Raw genomic sequence first — 12,172 nt, 5'->3', positions numbered from 1 at the left:
GCGAGTTCAGAGGGGAAGGTGGAAGTGGATGATGTTCAACACGCAATTTCAAGACGGACGGTGGGTAAATCACCGGGCACTGATGGACTACCCTAATGAATTTTATAAGGCCCTCCCTGATTCCACACTACAGCTTTTGTGTGATGTTTTTAATGATGCCTTTGAGTCTGGTTCACTACCGGATACAATGAGACATGCATTGATTACGGTGATGAGGAAGAAAGACAGATCTGCTAACAGAAGCGAGAATTATCGACCGATCAGTCTGATAAACTGTGACTGGAAAATATTGGCCAAAATCCTGGCTGTTCGATTAGGTAGAGTCATTTCAACTCTAGTGCATGAAAACCAAGTAGGTTTTGTCTCTGGCAGAGCGGTGACGGACAACATGAGGCGCCTGCTATTGACCATTGAGAAGGGGCATAGTCAACCTATTGCCAGTGCGGTCATTTCCCTAGATGCTGAAAAGGCTTTCGATCGTGTTGAATGGGACTTTTTGTTCGCATACTTGGGGAAAATGAACTTTGGCCAAGATTTCCAGCGTTGGGTTAAGCTGTTATACAACAATCCTTCTGCAAGTGTGTTGACGAATGGACTTATTTCCGATCCGTTTGAGCTTCATCGTGGTACAAGGCAGGGTTGTCCTCTTTCACCTCTTATTTTATCTATGGAACCACTTGCAGTGAGCTCGAGGGCAGACATACACCTTCAGCCTGTAATTGGAAATGGTCGGAATAATTTGGTTTGGTTGTATGCTGACGATTTGTTGATCGCCCTTCAAGACCCGGCTGTTGGTATTTCTTATTTGATGCAAGATATTCATTCCTTCTCATTGATATCAGGATATAAGATTAATTGGAGTAAATCAGAGATCCTACCAGTCAATGGGTTGTGTGAACGACTTACATGTGTTCAATTTCAATTCAGGTGGTGTGCTGAAAAGTTGAAATATCTTGGAATTTGGATTGGAGCAGACATAGTGAAGTTACCTGCCATTAATTTTGCTTGGATCCTTCCGACTCTGAAGTCGGATTTGGTAAGGTGGAGTCTTTTGAAGTGGTCTACCTGGGGCAGAATCAACTGTTTAAAGATGAACCTGGCACCTCGGATAAATTACTTCTTAAGCATGCTCCCAATTAAGATAACAGGAAGCATCTTTAAAGAAGTCAATAGGCTTATGCAGAACTTTATTTGGAATGGGAAGCCTCTGAGTCTTGCAATTTGCAAACTTCAACTCCCGTTTAAATTGGGGGGAATGAACTTGCCTAATTTCTCAGACTACCATCTATCATTTTTCCACTAGATATTTGTGCAGTCTTATTGGCTCTGAAGATGTACAGTCTGAACATTCTGAACTGTTGTCTTGGGAAAGCAGTGCTGTTTCCCAATTGGAACCGAAAGCACTGCTAACTACTCAGAGGAATAAATCTAAAAAGATCAGTGCTCTTACTTCATTTCTGCGAGACTGCTGGTGTGAGCTCTCGAACCGTGTGTGTGCTGATCCCTATTTGCACCCGGATGCCTCCATATGGAATAATCCAGCCTTGAAGTATCAGGGTAAAACTCTGTTTTGGACGGAATGGTTTGTGGCTGGCATCAAATACATTGGAGATTTGTTTGAGGGGGACAACTGGTTAACGTACACTCAGCTTGGCCAGATGTACGACTTGGCAGACTGCTCGTTTTCTGAATATAGGAAATTGAAGATTATTATTTCTGCTTGTGTTGAGGTGCCACAATTGATTGTTCAGAGTCCCGCCTGGACAGCTCTGACTGCATGCTTGAGTGCATCACAGCCTGCTTCTACTATGTATGGAATCATAAAAGCTACTCGGAAAGGTGATCCAAGATTACCTGCAATTTGGGCGGGGGAATTGGGGGAAGATGTGAACTTCAGATGTTGGCGGAGGTGCTATGAGAACACTTGTTTAGTGAGTTTGGATTGGTCCCTCAGAGCCTCTCAAACAAAGTTATTGTTTAGGGCCTATTGGACCCCGGAGAAACTATTCAGAAGGCAACTTTTAGACGACAATCTTTGCTGGAAGTGTAAATGTTCAAGAGGATCTCTGAGTCACTTGATTTGGTCCTGTCCCAAAACAATGCAGTTCTAGGAAATCGTTCGTGAGAGATTAAGTTTGGTATTAAACATCACAATCCCCATGAGTGCCTCATTACTGATTTTAGGCGATGACTCTTTGCTGGAGGATATTGACTTTGGTAAGAAAGTTTGCATGCGCGTAGCAACCATGGTTGCTACAAAAATTCATATTGAGGTCCTGGAAATCAAGTAATTCTTTTAACATTGATGATTGGGTGGAGGAGCTTCTTACTATTTCGACATATGAAAGAGCCATTTACATACTCATTGGTGACATTGACAGATTTTGGGACATTTGGAGCTGCTTTCTTGATGCCTATGGATAATTCTGAACTTTGATCTGGATACTATATACTTACATTTGAACTCCAATGTTATGTATGATGTCTATAGTCTGTGTACTGGTTGTAATATTCTTAAATCTGATGTATGGTTTCTTGCAATTTAATTTTTAATCCTTGTCTCCTGCATTTGCTCTTTTTTACTTTCTTCCTTTCTTTTTCTTTCTTTTTTCCCTTCTTCCACCTTGTTCTATTTTTAATATATATTATATTTTGAATTGATTGTGACAAATTGATTACTTTGTTTTGAATTGGTTAAATATATGCAGATTTGATGGATTACTTTGTGTGCTAATGTGAAAATAAAAATTTTAAAACCAGATTGCCAGGCCTACTGCCTGGCTGGTGTTCCGGGCCTCATAGAGGGCAGCAGATGCAGTCCTCCATGCAGTCCTCAGCACTTTGACGGCGTGCAAAGGTGCAAAGGTTCCTTCTCCTTCTGAAAGAGCCTCTGGTCCATAGCTGCTGCTTCTTCTGCAGCAAAACTTCCCTGCAGAATAAGAAGAGAGGTGGGTGGGGGGGGGGGGCAGGCGGGCTGAAAGAAGCCAGCCAAGGAGGAGGGAGTGGGGAAAAAGGAGAGGGTGCAGGTATGCGCTTAAATTAAATAGAAAAATGCTCAGAGGAAAACAAAAATGGGATTGCTAGGGCTCCTGTTGTTGCTTACCTCACAAAGCAAATAGGCCGAGTGGCTATGCGTGGAGGGCAGCAGGGCTAATTAAAAGGGCAGTGAGTGGGGAGGGAGGTGGGCAGGGAAGAGGAGGCGAGCAAAGGAGGAGGCAGTATCACGTTTAAGGGGTTCCCTCACCCTTGGTTTTGGCCTCTATGGTTCTTGTCTCTGTCAGCCCTGCATTTAGGGGTTCCAGAACCCTTTTTCAGTGATTCTCCTTAGCTCTCCTCCTGGCTTAGTGCTCAGTAGAGGTTTTAAGGACCTGGACTTTTGCTTCCTTCAGCTCTTGCACATTTTATTATCTCCGTTATGGCCTTATTCCTCCTCTTCACCACACCACATTTTTGTTGCACTTGCCACATGGTTTTGACCCCTTCAAATCTCGTTGTTACTCCTACCCCTTGCCTTGGGCCAATGGAGCCCCCTTGTACCTTGCTCTACTACGTGGAAATGCCCTGGTAAGCCACTAGTGCTTTCCACTGAAGTTTTTAAACTAACCACTGCCAAATTCTTTCCAACCACCACGAGAGGACTTCAAACCTTATCCCTAACTCCACCCAATCCTCCCATCTCATTTGAGTCTCTTCAGCCTCCTCCAAACAGCTTCCTTGACTTCCATTCTCTGCCAACCCCCTGCTGCAATCTCCTACTCCATACATCCATACTCACTGACTGAGGCTTAATGCTTATGTAGCTTGGTGATCCCTCTCCAGAGGTTGGCTCCCTCTGGGATCTGCAACTTGGTTGAGACTAGTTGAAGGGCTGTGATTGACCATCTCTTATTCCAGCACCTATGTGGGCGTTGGTGCTTTGGGGTGGGACCAAGCCTTTAAATGGCTTGTCCACCGTTACTTAAGTGTCTCCCTGTCCCCCAAACCTCCATCCCAAGAATATTTAATTCATCAAAGGATTGGGGCACTGTGGGAGTTGTTTACTTTCGCTGGACTCCCTAGATGAAGGTGAGGTGTTAAAAGTATTTTTAAATTCTGCATTGTTTCCCTTCTGGCGCCGTGTAGCCTTGCTATGACGCGAACTGAATAAAGCTGCAATGCATGGAGTGAACTTCCTTTGCGAGCCCTGCGGGAAAGCCCTGGCATGTAACACAGGTGTCTTGTCCGTCTCACGAATACTGTCCTAGTTTATTGGCAAGTGCCTCAATGGTCTACACAGGCTCTCCTCACAATTGCCGTACAACATTTGTGTGTTTCTGTGCACTTAGAACAGACTGGCCAAGCGAGTTCTATAAGAAACTGTGAAGGTCTTCTAATCCTTGAAACAGCGTTTGCTATTGTTGTAAACATTAAATTTCCCTGCTTCATGGTTCCTTTTAATCCCAAGCCTCAGATCTTTCAAATAGATAGTGATTGGGATGTTATTCTCTCTGGGGATAAAGGAAGCAGCTTCCTTTGGGAACAGAGAGCATCATATTCCTGGTTCCTTGGTATACCGCCTTCCCGAGTGACAGGATGCTCCTTCTTAAATGAGCCGGGTATATAGCACCCAAATTTCTAAGATAATTAAGAATACCTTCTTTGGGTGTGGGAAGAGTCTGGCATAATAACCCACAGCTGTCTACATTCCCAGTGTGAGGGCCAGTCTCTCTTAAAAAGACGGTATCAATGATTGCCAAATGAGTCCCCAAAGGTCTAGGGTCCTTGTGTGGCTTAAGTCTCTTGAAGTATCCACTTGTGTATATGGTTTAGGTATGATTAATGGGACCCTGCTAGGGAATGGAGCAGAAACCGCACTAGACTGTCGCCTGCCAAGTGACCATGAGATCCTCCCCCACAACACCCATAGAGCTACTATCTAAGGGTGTAGAGCATGGAAGCTTGGACCTTGTGGTCACCTCACCAGATGTTCCCAGGGAGCGGCAGGGCACTTGCCACAAAGGGCAAGACAGCAAAGCAGACAAAAGCACCACCTGTGTGCCAAACTCAAAAATAAAACCAATGAGGGGAGTGCCACATGCGTCAAAAGAAAAGCATGCAGTTTCCATTTTACAAAGGCGATTTGAAATAATATAAGAATTTACAAGACAAGTTTCCGTAAAAGCGTTCAATCAGTAGTCGTTCACCAATGTTGATTAATCCTTCATTCAATACCCACCCTTACCAACACTAAGCTAAAAGATAGAGACTTGCTGGAACCCCCACTGTGTCGAGAGAGGTAATCAAGGTAGCCTTAACACAGGTAGACTGCATTTGTGGGGATTATTATCAACATGAAACACTAGAACCACCACAGTACACAAAAAGATATTCTTACAGGGGCAGGTGGTGCAGAAGGGTTAATTCAATCATCTTAACTTTCTCTTCAGTCAATTGTGACGAATCTGTGGATGTAGTCCCCTTTTCACTAAGGGAGCCCTTAACGCGTGACGTGAGAACTGAGTCCTCTTTACAAATACTGGAATGAGCAAGAGTTCAACTGACTCACTACGAGTCCTTAAGATCAGTACTGAGACGAGAAAGAAGTGTGGCGGTATGACGATTACCTATAGGAACAATGTTGAGCGGTCTAGTGTTTTCCCAAGTCCTATTGGCCAGAGCCAGTATAAAAGGGAAGACGGACTCAGGAAGTATGAGAGAAGCCCTCTCTGGAGGAGCAAGAAGCAGGGAAGTTTTGCTGCAGAAGAAGCAGCAGCTATGGACCAGAGGCTCTTTCAGAAGGAGAAGGAACCTTTGCACCTTTGCACGCCGTCAAAGTGCTGAGGACTGCATGGAAGCCCAGGAGAATTTCTTTTCAAAGGACCCGACAGACAGCCTATCCCTCACTGGGGATACCAGGGGGGCCCATATGCTGCAGAACTACTGCAGCACACCGGAGAAGACGACAGAAGCACAAAACTGAAGTAAAAATGCCCCAAGTCCCACCAAAGACTACCGGGAGAGACCATAAAGGTATAGGGATGACCGGGAAGGATTGTAAGGGCATGATGGAGCAGTGGGATACCCTGGCCCAGCTAAAGAGGGTAAGAAGGAAAACTCAGGGCAGCAAAGTAACCTTCCCGAACCACAAGCAAAGAAGCCAAGGAAGACTGGTCCGAGACCTGAGCCCAATGAAGATTAACATTGTCACTCATCGTCATACTCGCAATACTTGGCATGCTAGTGAACCAGGTCTGCCACACTATCATGCAAGAACCTTAAAGGGTTTAGGACCCGTACTCCAGAGACATGAAGGCAAGGGGAAACAAGGATAGAGATGAAGAGACCACGAGAAGTGAAGCGTCAGCCCTGGTGTTGTGAAGAAGAGATCTGGCGAAGGGAAGCATCCACTCTAGTGTTGAGAACTGCATGAAGGAAAGCCAGGGGAAGGGAGACATTACCCCTGGCATTTGTAACCACAGTGAGAAGCCTAAGTGAGACCAAGAGAAGGGAGACATTCCCTTGGCGTCAACATTGAGTGAGAACATCGCTTTCTTTTGAGCCAGAGAACTTTGCTACTGTGGAACTTTGTTTATTTGTGCATCACTTGGAACTCTGAGAAGAAGAACCTGCTGAGCAGACAACCCCTTTGCACTATATATTTAGTTATTAGTGTGAAGGCGAGATACACCACATCATTATCTCGGTTCAACGCTCTTGGTGCAGTCTAGAATTCACATGATACACTACATCATTGTCTAGGCTCAAGGTGCTTGGTGCAGTCTACAATTCCCAAGATACATTACATCAGTGTCTAGGTTCAAACCTCTTGGTGCAGTCTACAATTCCCAAGATACACTGCATCATTGTCTAGATTCAAGGCTCTTGGTACAGTCTAGAATTGCCAAGATAAAATACATTGATATTGCATTAAAATAAACCTCCATGTGTTTTGTGCCTGAATGATGCTTTACAGAAGCCTTTAACTCACACCTGTCATTGGATCCAGGTGCTAAAAAATTGCAGAATTAGAAAATTAAAAAACACAACTTACTTCACTCCTTCCCCTCTCTGCTCACCAATTACGACCTGCACCACCATCTTGTATCTATCATATCCCATGTCTGTAAAGAAAAAAGGAGAAAGATTGAGTGTTTATAAGTCACATTTGCATTTTACATAGTAGAGCAAACTGAAAACATTTATGTCTCGGGAGATGGTATAAAATAAAGAAAAATAAACAGAGATCGTACATTGGATTCCAGGAGATTAACTTGCAATTTCCTTGCCATGCTTAAATTGAATGGAGATGACGACTACCCGAGGCAAGACAACAGAGCTTTGCAGGTGTAGTGAATCCTGATTTTGCACACCACTGTATCGTGTAAGTGGGTGTCTGCAAGAATAGAGAAAGAGTTGCTGAGGAGCAGCCGAGCCCGAAGAGAGTGGACTCGGTTGGAGAGACCATCAACCTATAACCAAGCGGCGAACGTTCGCAGCCCCTGTCACGCTAGAAGCCTGCGGCAGGGGAATATGCTGCACGGCGGAGTTGTTGGAAACTGGGGTTGTGACTCAGAGGTACTCCGCCAGCGGAGCCCTGCCGACTGCTGCTGTCGCTGCTGCAGAACAGCAAAGCTGAACCCTGCAGCCCAGGGAACACAGGGTTTTGCTTTTTGTGACCACTGACAACCAAGCTTGGAGAGACCTACAGCGATGACTCCCAGTGACAGCCCGACAGACATTCTGGTGAACCAGAACAGGTACTGGTCGGGGAAAGCGGACTATGCATATCTGAAATAACCAAGCAAGGAAGCAAATAGACCCTCCCTTTTGCACCTCAGATTGCAAACAAGGGTTATACATGAAAATGAAGACATGAATAGATAAGTTAACCCACTCCAAGGAAAGCAGGAAGCAAAGGGGCAACAGGCAAGTTCCAAACATATGTGCTAATCCCAAACATACATGCCTGTTAATTAACACAAACTTCCTGATCAAAGTAGTGGGAAGAAATAGGGAATAAAGAGAACAAGACGACACAGACGTTGGCAGAAGAGTACATCAAGGCTGTGAGCCAGTTTGAAGCCCGACCAAGAAATCAGGTTGACAAAAGAACATTTGCAAAGGATAGGTTCAGACTGCATAAATGAAGAAGAAAAAAAACATTGAGAAAATAGGGACTATAAAAGGCGAGGGAAGTAACTCCCTTGGAACTGCATGGAACTTTAATATTGGAAAACATTATTTGGTATTGGAGCCATTTCATTGGATTACTTCCCTTTTAGTGGAAGCCCGGAGAAGTTGCAGAGGACCAGCTCAGAGACAGAAATTTCCCATTTCAATTTCACTTTTTGTGAGTTTAGAGTGTGAGGTACAGATTAGGTGTTGGACACACAACGGAGAACTTTATTTGGATATTCTGATTGAGTTAGTTTTGTTGAGGCAGGGAAACCCCTCTTAGTGTTAGGGCTAGCAAGACATTTCCCCAATTACCCATTTTTCCTTTACTTTACAAATGCACTCTTCTACCAATGTTGCGCAAATCAGGGGGTGTTTCTGCACATTTTAAAGCACATGCCATATCCAAAAAGGAATAGACTTCAAAACGTGAAGCATACATGTGCATTGCATTACAGGGTCAATCGAGAAATTGTTTTGTATGAACTGCTGCTTTCCCACTTGCATTTCCATCCCTCAGGCAAGGATAGAAATGCTTTTCTTTTTTTGTTTGCATTTAACAATGAAGAGCCCCCGTCACTATATAAATGTGCCCCCGGCATACACGTGGGAGCCCCAGTCTGTCTGAATGCGCAGAGAGGTGCATGAGCAACCCCTACACACATTCAGACTTGCAGTTCCCCAGCCTGCATCTCCATTGGGTCACGCAAGGCTGGTAAATCAAAAATGTTAATGTTAAAGGACATTTGTACCGCGCACTATCACCACCGGAGTGGTCCCCTGGAGCTCTGGCGGCTCTGAAAGAGCAGGGGAGGTTGAGTTAGTGGGAGGAGGAAGGAAAAGTGCAAGAGAGCAGTGATGTGCTGTTGGCGGCCTCAGCCCGGTGGGTCCGTTGGCTGGGCCTGGGGTGTTTGTGGCCGGTAGTCATTGTGTAATGTTGTGCAAGACTATGTGTGTTTTTGTTTTGTTGTTGCAATGTAGTGAAGCTTGTGCGGTTTGTTACGCTGTAGATTTTGGTTGAGTTTGGCTTGGAGTTTGAGAGGTGTAGCAGAAAGGGAAATTGTTAGTAGGGTTGGTTAGTTTGTGTCTCTATCCTGAATTCAGGCACTCGGCTTGCGCAGTCTCCCCTTGTGCGGCTCTGTCCTGATCTGGGTCAGACTGGCATACAAGTTTCCTTACTCCTCTGGCCCCCACCTCTAACATGCCCTCTCATAGCTCCCCTTATCCTCCCTTCATACTCCTGTGGCCAGTGCACCTGCCAATGTCAACCTCTCAGGTAGAGTGGTGATGGACAATATCTCGACAATTCCACACCACTGTGGTACCTGGCGGTAACTAAGGGACGGGCTAAAGTGTTGGTGGGATTGTCTGGGGGAGTTGGCTCAGTCTTCGTGCGTGCCGCCTGTGTTCCAGTCTATCCGGTGTCACCCGTCCAGGTGCCGTGGGAGATACCCTCTCGGGTCAGGGATGTCCGTGTCCTTTCCAGATTAGTCATCCTTTTTCCGGTTTCGGTTTCCAGATTTAGTCTGTGGTGTTGAAGAGCCAGTTTTATAGTGATTTCCTCAATTTTAGGTGATCTTCAGTGTTTCTTATTTCTTTTGGGATGTTGTTCCAGGTTTTTGCGGCCAAGTGGTAGAAGGAGGTGCCTCCACGTTTTTTGTTAAGGTATGGTTTGAGTTCAAGGCGGATTTCGTTGCTTGATCGGAGGGGTCTCGTTGGTTTGTAGACTGTTATTTTCTTTTGTAGGAATTCTGCTCCTTGTCCGCTGATTGCCCTGTGTGTTATGCACATTGGTTTGAAGGTGATGCAATGTTTTACTGGGAGCCAGTGTAGTGTTTTTAGGGCTGGAGTGATGTCGTCTCTTCTGGATAGTTTGAGGAGTAGAAGGAATGGAATGTTTAAAGGTAACACATAAATGGGTTTTAAAGGGTTGGGTTGAAAGGAAAAATATTGACGATAGAGACACTTATTTTTCAAAGGAAACTCATTCTGTTTTATATTACAGGCGGGGAGAAAGAGAACCCTATATATACCCAGAGAATTGGCGGCACTCAAACCTATGAGCAGAGAGAAGGGTCAAGGGACCTAATCAGGTGCCCATACACAAATGTGTCTGCTGTGCAGTTTTGACAGTGGACAAACTCCTGTGAAAACTCCCATATCGTTGAATGGACTAAGTGGCCTATGCAGTGAAAGTCCCAGGAACTTGCTGCAATGCATGCCTAAAAAGAGGACAAATACGACCGGACAGACGATCTATGGAGTCCAAACCAAGATGATTCGGGTGGAAGAAATACACAATGAATAAAGAAGAGAGGGAAAATCAACGTGTAAAAATACAAATGGGGAACCAGGAAATGTTATGGGATGGGAGCAATGGAACAAATGTGCAGTATAAGCCACACGTGAATAAAGTGTGACAAACGGGCTGGTGGGTTACCTCAAAGCTGACCTTCTTTCAAATTCTCATAGTGGCTGTAAAATTATCTGAGGCATATAGTTAGTTTAAAGTTAACTGGGTAATTGATAAAAGTAAAAAAAGGAATTCTTTAGGGACACATACATGTTTAGACTAGGAGAATATAATGTGTTAGTACTGACATTGTAGAAATGTTGTAGGATACCTCCCATATTAAAATAAATTATATCACAGAAAAGGGTGATTAGGTGATTATATTTTTATAATATAAAAAAGATAAAAAAACAAAACATGACGTGTACGTTCAATTACAAATTACAAATGCATTTGTCATCATCATAAAAGAAAAATGACACCTAACAACAAAATACAGTGATTCCAATGCATTTGTGTTTGATATCTGAACACCATGATTACAAGCTATTTCCTTAAACTGTATAAAGTATAAGACAGAGCACAAATGCCATTTTTCCCAAATTTAAAATTTCTAACAAAACATACGGATAGTTGTTTGGATTAATGCCACTGGGAGCCCATGATTTCGACCTAGTGGATCTTGCACATGTATAGGGAAAATGCAAATTATATCTACTTCAGTTCGAGTTCATTGGTGTTCTCCAAGGCCAGAGCCATCAAGAAGTTTGCAGTTGCAATTCTAATGCTGAATAACACCTCTGGCCTTGTAGTGCGCGCATTAGGCATGTACAGTGGGGTACTAAACTGCCAAAGAAAAGCCACGTTTCCCTGTACAGTTGAAAGCCAGACAGGAGTGCTCCCTCAGATGCTTAATGCAGCCGAGGGAGTGCTCATGGTTTTCACTCGGCTGCCTTGGTTTGTCCACAATTGGCAGGTCGAAGCTCTGCCACCATTTATAGATGAGCTGCCCAATATAAAAAGACAAATTCAACAAGTTACTTTCTGGGTCTAGAACTGCATTTAAACACATTGGGATGGTGATTGGGGGTAGAGTTGGGCAATTACCCAAGAATACGAACACTCCAGCAACTATTCAGAATTTTCAAAAGTGGATGTTTCCATCTCAAACATCAAGAAAATATATACCGATATACTTGGCGGATTTAGGCTCAACTGTGTTTCGTTTTTTAACACCGTCATATTCACAGTTCAACTTTCTATAGAAAGCAGGTTTAAAGATACATTGATGTACTGTATTTCTTAAAAATAAATGCACATAGACAAATTAATTAATGACACTTTGAACGGACCACACAAGGAGACACAACAGACACACTTACGTATGATTTGAAAATGATACTCTAGGGAACTTTCAACATTTCTTTTTAAACACGACGTGAAGCAGAGACCATATGGATCAGGTAACTCTCTCTATGGGGGGGAATACTGAAGTGACTTCCGGGCTTACAAAATCTACTAGTCCACTTGTCCACTTTCATCTGCTAGTCCTGTGCAAACATTTGACCTCAGCTGCACTCTTCTCTACTAAAGCTACATGCTGGATTAAATCCCTCCTCTCCAGCAGGACAATGACAGTATTCGCCCCGACAGCTACGTCTGAACCAGCACCAGTTCTGTGCAGAGTTCTCCAAGGTTCGTGCATCTCTCCCACTTTGTACAACA

At 44.1% G+C, this 12,172-nt stretch overlaps 1 protein-coding gene across 1 annotated transcript in view; it reads right to left on the bottom strand.

The window, feature by feature from the left end:
* The window catches only part of DYNLT2B (dynein light chain Tctex-type 2B), a 200,606-nt gene that overhangs the window by 119,665 nt on the left and 68,769 nt on the right, over nt 1–12,172 (bottom strand). Inside the window, exon 3 of the mRNA XM_069617487.1 lies at nt 7,031–7,100. Coding sequence (XP_069473588.1) covers nt 7,031–7,100 — 70 coding nt within the window. The remainder of the gene's footprint in view (nt 1–7,030; nt 7,101–12,172) is intronic.

The sequence above is a fragment of the Ambystoma mexicanum genome, chromosome 10, assembly GCF_040938575.1.
Source record: "Ambystoma mexicanum isolate Mex_15411 chromosome 10, UKY_AmexF1_1, whole genome shotgun sequence".
Taxonomy (NCBI): Eukaryota; Metazoa; Chordata; class Amphibia; order Caudata; family Ambystomatidae; genus Ambystoma; species Ambystoma mexicanum.
The sequence above is the reverse complement of the archived record's forward strand: the minus strand, read 5'-3'. Positions and strand labels throughout refer to the sequence as shown.